At 39.6% G+C, this 17,361-nt stretch overlaps 1 protein-coding gene across 3 annotated transcripts in view; it reads right to left on the bottom strand.

The window, feature by feature from the left end:
* Positions 1-17,361, bottom strand: part of MPPED2 (metallophosphoesterase domain containing 2) — a 136,277-nt gene that overhangs the window by 67,405 nt on the left and 51,511 nt on the right. For 2 of the 3 annotated variants that reach the window (XM_050955477.1, XM_050955478.1), the window contains exon 3: positions 16,579-16,760. In XM_050955477.1, coding sequence (XP_050811434.1) covers positions 16,579-16,760 — 182 coding nt within the window. Of the gene's footprint in view, positions 1-16,578; positions 16,761-17,274; positions 17,355-17,361 lie in introns of all 3 variants that reach the window. The other variant, XM_050955479.1, reaches the window with a different exon arrangement.

Below are 17,361 nucleotides of genomic sequence, written 5' to 3'. Positions count from 1 at the left end.
CATTCCAGATTTACACCAGTGTAAATAAGATCAGTATCTAGTCCCATATAACATTATCCCTTTGAACCATGGACATAAAACACTAAATATATTAAGATATAACACATTAGAGCTGACATTCCATACAAATTTTGACTCAATGAATGTTGTTTCATATGGCTGAGATATTGAACTTTGGATACAGAGCAGACAATGGAAACAAAAACTCAGCCTTCATTGTGCCAGTGAAGTGAAATGGAAATACTCTTCTAGAACTTGATTAAAACTAAATTGAAAAAGAACATTTTTGGTTAATATTACATTAGGCTAAAATACAGAAATGAATCATAATACTATTTAAATCTAATAAGAAAAAGCCATCTCAATTTCAAAACTTTCAAAGCATTCTCTATAAATGCATCACAGATCCATTTACATGGTACTTTTGCCAATAAGCAAAACCAAATCACAGGTTCCAACTGGCTTAACTCATATTGGAAAGTGCGAAAGCAAATGCTAGAAAATGCAATTACTGCAAACAAACTCCATTTTCTCCACTCAGAAGGGAATTTCAGGGAACATTTTATTGCCATCAAATAATATTTCTAAAGGCATAAATACACAATTCTATTTTCTTTTTGGAGTCTCAATTACTGTATAACCTAATCCTCTATAAGGAAAACCTCCAGATTTTGAACTAATTCATCAGAAGTGGATATTACCTTGTGCACATCGACACCGTGTCAATTTTAATAATTTGCTCTTTGCATCTTAAGAACACCAAAAACCAATCATCAGTGCCTGACACAAATAGCTAATACTTCTAATAACATCCTCTTTCGTTTCTGTAATTTACAATTCCAATTAAGCTTATTTTTTTAATGAAAAAAAAAGGCTATCAGAAAAGGAGGTCATCTTGAGAAACAATTATACTGAATGTAATTAAACTAATCATCATTATCATGGAGGAGAGCCTTGGTATTTTCCTGTATATATATTTCCACACTTCAAAAGGCCAACAAATGCTACTACTTAGAATTTCACGTCAAAAGACAATCTTTGTTTTAAAGAAATAGCTAAGACAACTGGAACCTGATACTTCACCTCTTACTCAGACAAAACAATGCCCTGAAATCAATGGAAGATTTTTCTTGAATAAAGACTGCAGGACCCACACCCAGATGTGGGCCAAAAATCTTTACTGGTTTTGTATAATAATTTGATCCAATTCCCACTGATATCAATGAAGAGACTCTCATTGCTGCCAGTGGAGGTGAGATCTGGCTCTATACGTGAACACCTCTTATTGAGAATCACATCCAAATTCCAAAACTCTCCCTTTTGTTTCCTCCCCCTTATGAATTTGTTCTATTTATTTTGCTGCTAATTTCTAATTCCAGAGACCCATATTCTTCAAGGTCTACAGTTCATATGCAACAGTGTTCACACACATTTATATGTATCAGACCTTACTATTATGTCTGTCATAAACAGATAAGTAAGAGTTAATAGAACAGAAGTACTTCATATCTCTTTTGCCTGTAAAGGGTTAACAAGATCAGTGAGCCTGGCTGTAACCTGACCTTTTGGAAAACAAAATCCTTCTATACAAATACAAAAAATTGCCTTGATTGTTCTGTATTGTACAAAGAAAGATACAATCACACATACAGAGAAGTCTTGTAAGGAATTTTTATTATTAAGAATACTTGCTAGCCATTATTTTTGCAAATTTTCAGATTTATATTTAGAAATAATAAATTTTGTTTTTCAGGAAACAATAAGTTCTTTGGCGCAGCAACTGTCATTGTTTACGTACTGCCTGGAATAATGGGCCCGGACCTGGCTGGCTACTAGGCAGTGCTGCAATACAAATGTTAAACATAACTGAATAAAGTACTAATGAGAATCAATAATAAGCCATAACAACGCGAAGGAACAATAAATACAAGTAAAACACAAACATAAGAAGAAAAAGATACAGCGTAAAATTTGAGAAAGCATCTACGTCTGACTTTCACTTGGACTTTGGCTCCTAAATCACTTCTGAAAATGGGACTTTGGGCTTGTCTACACAGGAACAGTCAGGGAAATTCATCTGAATTAATAAGAGGTGTGAATTTAAAGTGGCTTAGTTGGACAGCACTGAACTCCTGTGTGAACACTCTGAGCTTATGTCTATACTAGTACTTTTGTCAGTAAAACTTTTGTCAATCAGGCGTGTGAAAAAAACACACTCCTGACTGACATAAGTTTCATCAACAAAAGCGCTGGTGTGGACAGCGCTACCTTGGCAGGAGACACTCTCTCACTGAAATAAACTAAACTGACATAAGGCCACTTTAATTCTGAGTAAGAGCATCCACACAGGGGTTTAATGCAATTTAACTAATCAACTTTAAAAGTTAATTCAAATTAACTCCCTTAAGCTACATCTATACTGTGCCGCGGTGTGGACTACAAGGGTGTGACCTGCAGAGCACAGCAAAGTGTTGCACGCTAACTGCTCTGTGTGGAGTAAAAGGTAACTAGTGTACATAGTCCTCTTTCAAACACAACTAAGATTAACAGGAAGTAGGTAGGTACCTTTTAGTTTGTCAGCAGCATCCACACAGAACAGTTAGCATGCAACACTTTGCTGCACTCTGCAATTCACAATCCCACAACCCACACTGCAGAACAGTGCAGATAAGCCCTTAATGTCCCCATGTAGACAAGCCCTTAAGCTCCTAAGCTATTGAGGTACTTTTCAAATTTTTACCCCATATCTTGTCTGTGCATGAGGTGTTTACGTGTTAATATTTGTGTAATAAGCACATTTGTTAAAGAAAATAATATATTTTTAAAATCTTTTTTGAATTTAGTTCAATTTGCTGGTTTTGTTTCTTTGTTCTCTGAAAAGGAGAAGACGAGAAGCTGAACCAACCCCACTTCCAGCAGCTGATCAATACCAACCTGACGGCATTCCCTGATAGCCCTGCTTAATGTATCTGATCTCACAATAAACCTGATGGTTCTTTTCCAGATTTTTCTACAGGGGATGAAAACAAATGACTAGTTGCAGGGAAGATGCTATCCACAGTTACAGTCAATTTAAAAAATATATTCAGGTGCAAGGTGCTTGTGAGCTACTGTTATCCATCATTTATTGCCTCTTTTTACTGCCCAGGTTTAAATTTATGATTTTAAATAAATCTAAACATTCCAGTACAGTCTCTCGAGATGAACCTGGATATCATGAATCTCCTGAGCGTTGTACGGAAATTCCTTTTAATAATCCAACCCACTGAGAGGTTTTTTTAGCTACTAACATGAGACAACCAAATCATTCCAGCTGTTCCTTATTATTTCAGGCAAGCAAATTTGTTTGTTTTTTCAATCCTTGTTTTTATTTATTTTTCTAGCCATCTACAGATGCCTGTGGAGAGTAACATCTCCCCCACAGACATTTTCCATGAAAATGTAGGGACATATAGTAACCGTAACCCTCTAATTTGACATCCACAAGGAGATCTGTACAAAGAGAGGACTGTAGCAGGATGGTCTAAAGCAGAGATCTGTGTTTACCCTGGCGGGCTGGGCCGGCTTGTTTACCTGCTGTGTCCACAGGTTCAGCCAATCGTGGCTCCCACTGGCTGCAGTTTGCCGCTCCAGGCCAATGGGGGCTGTGGGAAGTGTATGGGCCAAGGGATGTGCTGGCCTGGGATGGCGAACCGCGGCCAGTGGGAGCCGCGATCGGCCGAACCTGCGGACGTGGCAGGTAAACAAACCGGCTCAGCCTGCCAGTTTGCTTACTCTGGCGAGCTGCATGCCAAAGGCTGCCAATCCCTGGTCTAAAGGAATAATCATGGCACTGGGGGCCAGGGACTCCTGAGCTCCAATCTTAGCACTGCCACTTCATTCTTGTTGCTGCCTCTCTGTGTATGGCCTCGAGCAAGCGATTGCAATTATTTATATTATGGCAGTGCCTAGAGGCACCAACTGAGCTCAGGGCTCCACTGTGCTAGACACTGTACATACGTATGATTATAGACTGCCCCTGTCCTGAAGAGCTTAAAACCTAAGGCCTTGATCCTGTTGCAAGTGACTCTCTCAGGGCAGGGTCCTATGCCTGCATGGCACCTTAATAAAGTCACTTCCCATACAGCGTTAACTGCAGGATAGGGGCGTAGACAGACAAAGGGTGGGAGATAGTAAGTATTATAATCTCCATTTTACAATGGTTAATCAAGGCACAGAGAGATTAAGAGGTTTTCCCAAGCCCTAGAATTACCCAGGAAATCTTTGGCAGAGTCAAGATAAAACCTAAATCTCTTCTGTTCCAGTCTACTGCCTTAACTACAAGGCCATCTTACCCATCCATTTCTGTCTCACCTTCCTCATTATTAAAATGGGGATAATATTAGTTACCTCACTCACAGGGCTGTTGTGTTAATTAATGTTCACACAGAACACTGAAGTGGTAAAATGCTAAATACTGTGACTATTTCTGTGCATCTGAATTCACCGTTTATTTTAATGAGGTTCTGAAGTAGTTGAGCTCTGCTGCAAATGCCCTTTTCCGTCCTGTATGAAGATTTCTTACACATTCAAAGCCTTGCTAGAAAATATACTTCTGCACCTAAATGCCATTTGTAATAGAGTGTTGGGCAGGCAGCATTTTGAATTTCTAACCTACTGTGTCTTCTTCAATTACTCTTAACTGACCCTATTCACTTATCCTTTTCAGCCTTCGATTCTAGTGTTTTGTTAAATAAAAAAACCAACATCCTATTGAAAAGTGTGATTTGCACACCTTAAACACAACCGAATAGACAAGTACACTCAATCAGAACTGGCAATTAATAATGCAAGCTAAAATGATCACTATACCACCCATTTAAGAAATTTATATCCTATTTATATTCCTTTCCGCCAAGGTTTTCGCCCCTTCACCTAATAGGTAGCCATCACTGTTTTTACAGCTGGTCTCACGGAAGCACTTGTTTATGAATGGTTCTATTGCTTCCACTATAACTTTATGCATGTCCTCTGAAGTCATTTGGTCAAATGCCAGAGTCATTTTAACATCCGTAGGCAGAGTTGTCCAGTCATGAAAGCAAGGCCTCTTCCTTCCACTCAGACTCAATGCTACCCCAATGGAGCAGTCCTGGTGACTAGACAGTATTGTATCTCCCACACCATCACTGTTCACTTTTCCTTCTCTTCAGATTCTGGCTATCTCATCATGGTACTGTATACTTCCAGGTGAACAGCCTTTTCTACAGTAAACAGCACTGCTATTCTAGGAGTTACAGAGTTGTGGTTATTAAGAGATATGTGGCTGGTAAAAATCCTTTAGTTTTAGGGCTATGAGCCTCGCCAAAGCAAATATACTTTATTCCCACCAGCATTGAAAGCTTCACTGGGGACAGAGGAGAGGAGGAATAAGAATGAATCTCCTTAACTACAATTCCAAGAGAAAACTCAGTGGAACTTTCATGTACAAAACTTCATCATTTCCCTGTAGTTCTTCTGCTGTCCCTCAGCTGTAAGCCTTTGAACTCCAACACCATGAGGTATTCAAGGATAGTGAGGCTTACCGAGAGGCGGCAAACTCCAGGAACATGATGTAATACATAGGGAGGGAGCAGACATCTCAGCTAAATTACCAAGCTGACCCTGTATAGAGGTTTGACAAAATATGGACAACTTCGGTGGCTGTTTTTTCTATTAGAATTTCCATTTTTGCATGCATGGAACAGCATCAGAAGAGAAAATGCAAAGTGCCAGGAGAAAGGCTGCTCTAGTCCTATTTCCATCCCAGTTAGAAAGATGTAACTAAACATTTCTGGGGGCTTATCCAAAACAAGTGAGGGTTAACTTGTCACTAGTAATATGCAAGTCATAGGTAGAGAAGGTTTCCAAGTCCAAATGTTTGTATTAAGATGGATCAAAGTGAGCCCTGGGAAAAGTAGGAACATCTCACATTTGACTATTTTTGAGTCCCCCTTTGTCTTCTGTCTCTCTCTGTTCTTTGTAGTCTCTCTCTCTCCATGCCCTTTCCCAGTCTGATGTTCTCTTGTCATCATTTTGTGTTGTCTTTGCATCACCTCACCTCTTTCCTTACATTACTATCTCCTGCTGTGCTGCTTTGTTCCTGCTCTACTTCATGTGCCATCAGTAGTGAGGTTTTAATAACCTTTGCCTCACAGCTAGCATGCAGAGCGGGAACAGAAAGACCAGCACAGCTGAGGACAACCTTATAAGAAGGTGGAGTAAAGCATTTGAGTGAACTGAGTTTCTAAAAATAGAGTCTCCTGACTGAGCAACTTGAGAAACTTCAAGTTCTTAATTGTTTTGGACACAGGGAACATGAGTCCCAAGGTTCCTCACAAACTTAAGAAGCCCATGGGGCAGTTCAATAGTCATTGTGGATCAAATTCTGCTCAAACACACTAGTTTAATTTCTTCACCTTCAATAGTATTATTTCAGATTTATACAACTGAGAGCAGAAGCTGTCTGTGGGCTACCAGCCCAGCTCATCTAGAAGTCTTTCAGAACAGCTATCATTATTTACACCGTCGTTCTCAGAGAGACACTGCAGGATATTAAAAAGCAAATTTCCTCTTTCAAAAATAGTAAATGGTGGCATCTCGTTTCTCACTACAATGAGCACCATGGATAAATGACCAAACTGCTAGTATTACTATACCTTCCCCAGAAACACTGCTGGAAATCAGGTTTTCCTTTTCTAGATCTCCCAGTAAAGAATTTCAAATAAATATTCTACATCAGCGGTCGGCAGAAGTGCTGTGCCGAGTCTTCATTTATTCACTCTAATTTAAGATTTCACATGCTGATAATACATTTTAACGTTTTTAGAAGGTCTCTTTCTATAAGTCTATAATATAACTAAACTATTGTTGTATATAAAGTAAATAAGGTTTTTAAAATGTTTAAGAAGCTTTATTTAAAATTAAATTAAAATGCAGAGGCCCCGGACTGGTGGCCAGGACCTGGGCAGTGTGAGTGCCACTGAAAATCAGCTCTCGTGCCACCTTTGGCACACGTGCCATAGGTTGCCTACCCCTGCTCTGCATTGATCATCTATACACTCTCAACACAACCCCAGAATTAATTACATGGGTTTTCTTTTCTGAATCTGATATAAAAACGCAATGCAACATTTGTCAGCGTTCAGATCCTGGCTTGTGGCCCACTGGAAGAAGAGGGTTAATTAACAAGTCACATAGGCTCGTAATATTCAGTAGGAGGCATGGCTCAAAAAGCTGCCCATTTTTCTGGCAATAAAGAAAATAAAGACAGTAAGTCTTGGAACATTAATTAACCCCCCCGTATTGGTAATTACCATAAGATGAGAGTCTGCCAGCCTTGTATTAACATAAGTTGCTGCAAGTTGCTTTTGAATGGTACAGTAATGCCCATGATACTGTGAATAAATGCTAACATTAGAGTTTTAGGACTCAAGCCCTATATCCAATAAATGCTTTTAACAGACCTTCACTCTCACTGGTTGCTTGACCAGAAGAAATTCATTTCATACAAACAAAAAAGCCAAGGGGGCATTCCATTGAGCAAGCACTTTCTTTACTCATTTTACAAATAATCTCCTGTATTCACCAACAATTTCCTAAATGAGTAGAACTGTGAGGAGAATTAAGAAAACCCTAAGAGCCCTTGCACTCTTTGCCACTTAAACGCTGGAAATAACAGAGTGGTGATTTAAAAAATAAAGGCCAAAAAAAAAAAAAAGTTCTGTAATAGGACACTGATGACCAATTTTAAATTGAATTACACAGCCTGCTAATTTTTATGATGAGATAAAATTTCTTTGGACACTACACACTAAAATCTACACAGAGCTTTCTCCCCCACAGCCCCAACCCCTCCCTCTGTTCCAAGCAACTCCTCCTCCCCTGAAACAATTGTTTTTACTAAGCAGGAACTTAATGCTCTACTAACTGAAAGACTTTTTTTTTAAAAATTAAGTCCGGTTAATATGGTGCAGTGAAAGATTCAGTAGAGAGGTTTACATCTATGTTGTTTGTAGTTTGTTTATTTTTGAGGCAATGCTTAATTTGGAAGCTATATATAAATCAACGGTATACAAAGAGTATATGCGCTAGGACTGCTTTTCAGTGAAACCATTTCCAGACTGAGTTTTGTAGCAGTAGCAGCAACACTTGAAAAACCTGACAGCAGTGTTTGTGGAACTTATCTTTCTGTTTGAGTGACTTGCGTTTTTCTCATGGCTGTTCCCTCAATGCTCCTACTTTGTTATATTTTAAAGTGGATATTTTTTTTGAGGGGTGGAGAGGTGACTTGTGATTATTTAGTGCATTTGTTTTGGTTGTGGTTTGATTAACTATCCCAGCTTTAAGTAAGGGCAGCCCTAGCAAGCAGATCCAAGAAATGACAGAGGAATTACTGAGATGAAAAGTCACAACCAAAAATTGTGGAATATTTTCTAGTGCTCCCCTGCTCCTTTCTTTCAACGAAAATTACCAGATTAATTTATTGAAATGATTTCTTTATATTAAGTCTCTCTGGAGATGTTGTCCTTTCTGAAAATAAGATTAACCGCAGCCAAGTATTCTGTTTTCAGATGTCATCCTAAAATTTACATTGATTTGTTTTAAGATGAATTTCCACACTAATGCTTGGTAGTATATGAGTTGTACAGGTGTCATATACAGTATATTTCCAATAAGTTACAGACTGCAGAGGTGACAGACAAAAAGGACCAAAGCTCCTTGAACAGACAATAAAAAATACATGCAGTTCCTTGAGACTTTTTTGTTAAATTGCTGGGGGGAGGGAGGGAGAGGGAGGAGATAAGATACCTATAAAAGTTTAACACACTTACATTTATCCACATGGAGAATTTCCACTGAAGTCAATGGAATTTTTGCATGCAAATCAATGGCAGGAAAATGGTCCCTTCTACTCTATTTACAAAGTTATACTTCGAGGGTACTGTATTCTACACAGCATATAGCAAGAATTTCAGCTGACATACAAAGTAGTAAAATAAAATATCAGGAAAGAACTGGAATGAATATGGCATGGAGAAAGAATTTTACATTTGTTCTTTGAATTTTTTTATAAATTGCTAGATGAAGGGGGAAATATAGTTTCTTATTTTATGATGCCAAGTGCTTATTGATATATTCACCCATACTTTATAAACATATCAAGATGCAACATTCACACTTGTTTTGTATTCCCCTAAACACATTACAAGTTAGAACACAATTAAATATGAGATTGGACTCTCAAACAAAGATACAAATATTTTTACAAGAAGCAAAACAAGATAATCCTTTTAAAAGAAGTTTAATAAATACTCAAGAGAATTTTAAAAAGTATGAATTTGGATTACATTTTGTTAATTGCACTGATGAATTTCATGCTTCTGAAACTGAGCAGCTAACAGCAGGTGCCGGTAGCCATAAAGGCAGACACTGTGGAAGTTTGCCTATACAGCTCTGTCAATGCATTTCAAGACCCCTACTTACCATCCTACTTCTGAACTATGCTGCAGCAGTCAGCTAATTTGGCGGGATCCTGAAATCCTCGCTTAAGCAAAGGGATCACAGAAAGCCTTCTCCTGCTCCCACTGACCCCAAGAGAGCAGAACTTGTCCCAATGCATAAAGGAAGAGTCCTACAGTATTAGAAGTCAGTCACTGAAGAGGTAGCTTTTTCTAAAATGAGACTAACAAACTTTTCTGGAGCTTTCTTCCCTCCTCCCAGAGCAGCAGTGCAGAACTCAAACACTCTTAAGAGGATTTAAATCAGAACAACATTTTCTTTCAATTGCAACTATTGAATGCATTCAAAATTTGTTAGAAGAGCTAAGTGCAGCAATATGGTATTTCATAGTTAGTCACTTAATTATTCATTCTGGGTGTAATGAATGGAGCATGTTTAAAACAAGTTCCAGATGGTAAGAGCAGAAAGTAAAAATAAATCAAAATTTATAAAAATAAAAAGAGATTTCTTTTTGTTGCCATAATTTTACTCTATAATATTTTGAAACTGCCTTTAGATTTTAAATTATCTCAGAGCATTTTGCATTAATAGCCTTCTGAAATTTTGGCAATTTGGAGTTTATTGGGTTGTTTTTCATAAATAATCAAACATGTTTATATTAGTTACATACCAAACACTGACCAAATTCTTATTACAAAGGATAATATTTTAAAAGGAATACAATGAAATGAAGTCCTGAAAAGTCAAATGTTTGATCACAGTGAATTTATTATCTTAAATGTGCCTAAATATGTGAGATTAATGCTCAGTGCTGCATGCCTTGCTCAGAAAAAATTCCCATTTACTATTCCTAAGTAAGTAGAGGATTGGGTTCAGAGACAATCCAAGTGTGCAACTATAATGAGAAAGAGTGAAGGAGGAACCTAACCAAAAAGGAATAAAGAGATGGTTGGGAAGAAGAGCAAAGGAGCAGTCCTCTCTGCCCTTCTCTCTCCCACCTCTCCCAAAAGTAAAGTGACCAGAAGAGCTATTCAGGAATGTAACCCTGAATGTTGGGTTTTTTTACGTGATAAGAAAATGTTCCAAATCACATTATATTGTTTTGTTCCATTTGTCTGCTTCAGAATAAGTTTGGTTTTTAAGAAGCAAACAGTATAATGGCAGACATCCAACCTACAACCGTGTGCTATACTTTTAGATATTGACAAGGGCTCATGTGGACAAGCTAAGAGTAGATTAGAACAGGTCATCTGTTCATACTTCCTACAGCAACACCATGTTATCACAGGTCTTCCAGCCTTATCATCTACTCAACATTACAGTCAACAGTTTCATTTGAAGCTGCTACTTTCATTAACTTAATCAAATGTCACATACCAACATGACCCACAGTAACTTTTCTGCTTAGCGTAAAACAAGCCTTAAGAGAACTACCACCAATACACAAATAAGCACAATATAACTAGCCAATCACCAAATTTAAATATATACGTCCTCTGCTTTTATTTCTTTCACTAACACATTGGACAAATTAAATATACTGCATATAAAGACAAAATTCTTCTTTCATTTACACTAGTGCATTTCTACTGGTGTAAATGAAGATCACACTGGTATAAGTAGAAGAATTTGACCCTAATCCAAAAATCAGACTTGTCTCACTATGTCACATTATTCACGTTTCCTCAGCTTAACTATATCATGCAGCAGCAATAGAAAGAGAAAACCCTAAAGGTACATCTACACCGTACACCACTTACATCAATGTATAGAGTATACTCGCTGCACGCCCCACAGCATGGGTATAAACAGAAGCATAGATGGTGAGACACTTCTTAGGCCTGATCTCTGTGGGTATGTACTGTGCACATCCCTCTACACACCCAAGCAGTGCCTCCCCCCTCTACACTGCTAAAAACAATTATGTACAGTCCTGCTGTCTCCCCGCTACCAGAGTCTTTTCCTGCTGCCTCCCTCCTGCCAAATCCTTTCACTGATGCATGTAGCTACATGTCTCAATGTGGATGCAGTTGCTTTTCATTGCAGCATGTAGCTACACATACCCTACATGCTGCCACCAGCAGTGTGCAGTGTAGATGTACTCTAAGAGGAACACTATTGGCAATGAACATGTAAGATGAAAAGAAGAGCATAAAAGAACCACTTTGCCCCTTCCAAACATTTCAGAAACAATAAGTCAAATTTTCTATTTTCAGTTATAGTGATGTATATTTGTGGTAACTTCATCAACTTCACAGGAGTTATTCCAGATTGAAATCACTACTGCCACAGACCATAACTCAGACCAACTCATCGAACCTGCACACCCCATGGAGGAGTTGTGCCTAAGTAAAAACAGAACAAGCATTTCAGGAAATAAATAGTAGTAGCAATTATTAAAAAAAAATAGGTGAAGAACTTCAGCTGATGTAGAAACAGATCCTGCAAACAGTACTTCAGTCATGACACTATTGAAATTGATGCAGACTACTCATGTGAGCAAGAGTTTGCAAGATCAGGCCCCATCTGACAGGATAAATATACCTTCAGTCATTACAGATATATATTATGTAAATTCAGCTTTGCGTTCTCTTTACTTTTGCATTCATGACTTATTCAGTCACTTCCCAGCACCTGGGAAAGGACATACTGTATATAGTCAACCATGCTATAATTACATATTCTTCTATTTAATTTTCCATATATGATTCAGTGTGATGGGAAGGGGATAATGCGCACTGTAATATAATACACTAAGTATATTTGGAAAGAAGTATATTAGCCATAGCATAATATCTTAATTTTTTCCCAGCCCAGCATATGATGCTGTGTTTACTGCAAGGTCAGTTAAGTTACTATAAGGGATTGTTAATGAAAACAATTATAAATGTAAAATAACTGTGTTTAAAGCATTTAACAGCCACCAAGGTCAAGTGATTACAGCAGTTACAAGACCCATGGGACATGTTCACACCAAAACAAAGTGAATAAATTACCTCAGCTGGCATGTGTAATCACTAAATGACCACAGAGGCTATTCAGTGCACAAGCCCAGAAGAGTTTCATGCAAAACCAATAATGAAAAGTTATCAGTCAAGGGAAAAAAGCAAAAGAATTAGCAAAAGTTATGCTATAGACTACATAACTATAGGGAGCAGAAGACATGATGTGGAAGGCAGAGTTTGATGAATGGTGGACCAAGACTGAAAAACACAACAGGCATAGGAAGAAGAGCTGACATTAATGAAACACGGTGGGAGAGATACTATTGCAGTGTTTCTCAACCTTTTTGATACCAGGGACTGGCTTGCTGCCTTCCTAAACTGTGTCCAGGGAGACCTCAGGGACCAGCATTGGTCCATGGTTCAGTTGTTGAGAAACACTGTTATATTGAACCAATTTCTGCTGGTGAGAGAACCTGAAGAAGAGTTCTGTGCAGGCTTGAAAGCTTCTCTCTCTCTCTCTCTCTCTCACCATCAGAAACTGGTCAAATTAAAGATACTACCTCACCCAACTTATCTCCCTAATATCCTGGGACCAACACAGCTACAACACCACTGCATATATTAATGACGCAGATAGACAGGGCCCAAACCTAAATACCTTACGCAGCCAAAACCCCTACTGAATCCAGCAGGTATTTCAGGTGCACAAAAATTAAGAGTCATAAGGGAAAACGAAGGACTCAGAGTCCTGCATACAAAACTCTTAATCAAGTACAAATGGGGTAGGATATTAATCGCTTGACTTTGGCTTTGTTTTTTCTGCCAAAAGGGTGTGTTTTTACAATAGGATAACCAATGTACATTAGCAATCCCTTTAAAATCCTAGTGGAGCAGTGCCCTGTAGTTTTACCACAAGGTAAATTAGACCAGGTCAACCACAGGTGGGAGTATACTGTTGACCTGACCTAGCTACCTTGCCGTGAAAACTACAGGTGGCTGGTTTCACACCAGGATTTTACAGCAGAATCACTAACCTGCATTAGCAATCCTGTGTGCAGCAAGGTTTTGGGAACAGGCCCTAACTGACAGGATGGGATGAACAGCTAAGACAGAATGAGAGACCAAAGGAATACCACTGTGCAGAAGTGAGAACAAATCTTAAGAATAGGAAACAGAAGAGGATTTGCTCACCGCTAGCACATGTAGATATTTCCATGCCCCCATTACTTCACTATCTGAGCAACTCACTATTTTTAATATATTTCTCCTTACAACACTTTTATGAGATAGGACAGTGATATTATCCCCATTTTACAGATGGCGAACTGAGGCTCAGACCAACTAAAGGAGTTAGATGCCTAACTCTCATTGAAGCCATTCGGAGTTAAGTGCTTAAATGCCTTTAAAATTCTGGCCCCAAGTGACTTGCCTAAAGTCACATTGCTCTAATTCCAGGAGAGGAGAAGAGAAAATTGCAACAGGTCCACACCGGCAGGACATGTAATGGAGGAGTCCCACCTATATGGCACCCCCGCCCTCCCACCCTATACAAGTACCTTCGTGGATGCTCGCTATAGAGATGGAGAGGGGCAGGCGGGGCAGTGCTCAGGGCATGGCCTTTCTCCATGGTTTCATGGTGATGACATTTTTCACAGTAGCCACAGAGGGGAGAGGTGGCTACACACTAGGCAGGAGAGATGTGTTGCCCAGTCACTCTTCCCCCACCTTCTTCCACAGGGCCATTCAGTTCCTCTATGCATCATGTAAATAAAGGGGAGTGTACAGGCACGTCCCAAGGAGAGTAGGGGAATTTCATCACTCTGAGGTATAAACAGAACTCAAGACAACAGATCACCTAAAAGAAAGCTAAGAATAACTGCAACCATTATATGGTGGGAAAAAATCATTTGCAGCCTCATTCTAACATGCAAGCAGAGTGGCAGGTATTGTTTTGTGTATGAAGTTACAGGTGGACTCTATGGACTACCAAAACCAGAATGAAATACAATAGAGATCTCCTTAAGACATACGAGGGAAATATAGACGTGCAGGGCAAATCATATGGTCCTCCCACTGCCTAAGACTAGAATCTGGCCTAGTAGACATATATGCCACACCAACCTCTGCCAGCCGTGTGTGTGTGTGTGTGTGTGTGTGTGTGTGTGTGTGTGTGTGTGTGTGTACATATACACACACATATATACACTAAGAAATCCCTTAAATAAATATTGGAGCTGGATTCAATGAATCTATTCAATGAATGTAACTTATGTAATTAATGTTAACCACAGAGCAATATGAATAAAGGTACTAAACTATACACCTGTAGCTCCTGCACACATATACTAAGCCTCATACACCAGGGGCTTATGTGATAAAATCGAATCATAATAATTGGTTGTTAAATAAAGGGGTATCTTTGATACATAAAATTCAATATGGAACAATGGAAAAATTCACTTGTGCTGGCTTCATGCAGCGCAGATTCGCATCTTCAAATAAAGAGCTGTAACTCAGCACTATCCTTATCAAGATATTACTATGGTATTTTGGAGTAATGACTCAGTATTTAGACAAGCCACTGAGTTCCATCCATAGTGAGTACTTGGGTCTATGGGCTCAGGACAGCAAATCCTTCCAGGAGCAGCCTGCCACACAAGGGGTCTGAAGACTGAACCATCTTTAACAATAGTGCTCCCTACTTCCCTTGTGGAACTGTCTCATTTTGGGGGGGAACATATTCAATCTCTTTTGAAACCATGTATCCCCAAGAGTCCCTGCACACGTCCGTGCATAAGGACTCCAGTTTTGACAGGCCTTTGAGGAGGCTGGACAAAAAGTGTGGAAGATGGCTCTTCACATGCTCTTCCTCCTATACTCCCACATAAGCTCCTGTCACATTCTGAGCCTGTACTAACACTGTTGCAGAAAGGGATGTGTTTTGAACCATTTGAATACACTAGGACTTTCTACTCATAAGGGTGGTGAGGCATAATTACAGCAGGATGGTGGTGAGGGATACTAGAAGCCATTGTAACCAGTATACAACAGCCAGAGGAGGGACAAATATTCTTAAAGGAAGACAAGGAACTATGAGACACTGAAAGCAAGTGTGGGAAAGAGAGTAAGGAAGTATAAATGCACAAGACAGGGAGAGGAAAAGCAAGGAGGAGGGTGAGAAAGGCCAAGGATGTGGAAGGAAAGCTCTTTTGTTTCTTTTTATGAACCAAAAAAAAAGTCCCCTCTCATTTCCCTATGGGCCAGCCAAGCGAATCCAATGGGATTTAATGATGCTATTAGAGATGCAGTCATCACACAGCAGCAGCTGAGAGAGAGAGCAATGACTGGGGCACAGTGCAATGACTCAGCCACGCTTTTAAAAGTTTTTATATAATGATGCAGATTTATTTTGAGAAGGAAGAGATTTTGGAAGACCTGCTTGGTCTGTTGGGTCATGGCAACACATAACTGGCCTCATGATATCATGTGTAACAATGATGCCTGGCACATGGGAAAATCCATTCTCCTGAGTATAACCTACTCGCTGCAACCTGCCCCATTCTTGCAGAGCTGCTGTCATTCTCTTAATGACCCACAGTCATTGCTAGGACACACCTGGCAAATTCACCAGTGCAATAGGTGCTTCCATCTGGGAAATTCCAGAGCATAGCAAGAGTCAGCAGTCAAAGGGTTAAAATGCCAGCTCTCCTTTATCTGAAAGGTGCACTCAATTCAGTAACCACAACCACATATTGCCTAGTATAAGCCCTTCGAAGCTGCCCCTCCCAATGGTGAGAAAAGGGTTTTTTTGGCTGCAGACCCAGAGCTGCAGAAATGCCAGCTGCCAGTGGGACATACTGTGTGCACACATCCAGTCCCACCATGACAGTGCACACTCAGAGCTGCCGCATAGCTCCTGTACCCTTGCCTTGGAACGACAGAGGTCCCTACCCCAAGATAATGCAGTGATAAAGCAAAATATCTCAATTCATCTTTAATTAACACAATCATATTAGACAGAGCACATCACACAGGAACAACTGAAGCAGAGTTGTGGAGATGGGGTCTCCAAGGGCTTTAATTCAATTAGAAAGCAGCGAGTGACACTTGGACAGAAAAGGTTAATTGGGGTCACCAAAACGCAATAATTCCTTACCTAACCAGTCATTAAACTTCTTAACCTCGGAGGGCAGTCCCAGCTCGGTGAAATCGCCTGTGTGGAGAAGGATGTCCCCATAAGGCATCTGGATGCCATCTGTTCTGGAGTGTGTGTCTGAGACGCAGACAAATCGCGTGTGGCCCGTTGGTTTTGGAGTGTCATATGGGATAGGGTCGACCCTAAAGCAGACACATAACAGAGCCCATAACAGTTACATGGGTTACAACCCTTGCATGCTTTACCTTAAATATGAACATAAATCTATACACAAAGTGCTTAGGGAGAAAATTGTGGAAGATCAGAACTGTCCTGTTATCTAGGACTCCATAATGCAGCAGAATGAACAACCCAAAAGGTAAACACTTTCTTGAGAGGAAAACAAGATGGTCAAAAATTATACATGATATGGCCTGCCCAGCACCAAGTCCTTTTATTAACATCAATGAAGAAATCAGAGAACATGGATTCTAGAGATGTATAATCCAGTCAGACCTTTTTCACCCAACCAATAGATGCTACCACATATCTTATTAAATGACTAAGTGCATGGGCCATTAAATAATATCACTGCCAGCTGGGCCAGAACAGTCTCCTACTAGGCTCGATCCTGCAAGAGACTCAGCAACAGGATTTCAGTCAAGCTAAGCACTAAGCTACATGCTTAATGTTAAACACATGAATAGCTCCATTGACCTCAGTAGGACCAGCCACATGCATACAGATAAGCACACGCTTAAGTGCTTTGCTGGTGCTCAACATCTTGCAGGATGGAACTGAATG

Source organism: Gopherus flavomarginatus, chromosome 5 (assembly GCF_025201925.1).
Source record: "Gopherus flavomarginatus isolate rGopFla2 chromosome 5, rGopFla2.mat.asm, whole genome shotgun sequence".
In the NCBI taxonomy this organism is placed as follows: Eukaryota; Metazoa; Chordata; order Testudines; family Testudinidae; genus Gopherus; species Gopherus flavomarginatus.
Note: the sequence above shows the minus strand (reverse complement) of the source record. Positions and strands in the feature narration are given on the sequence as shown.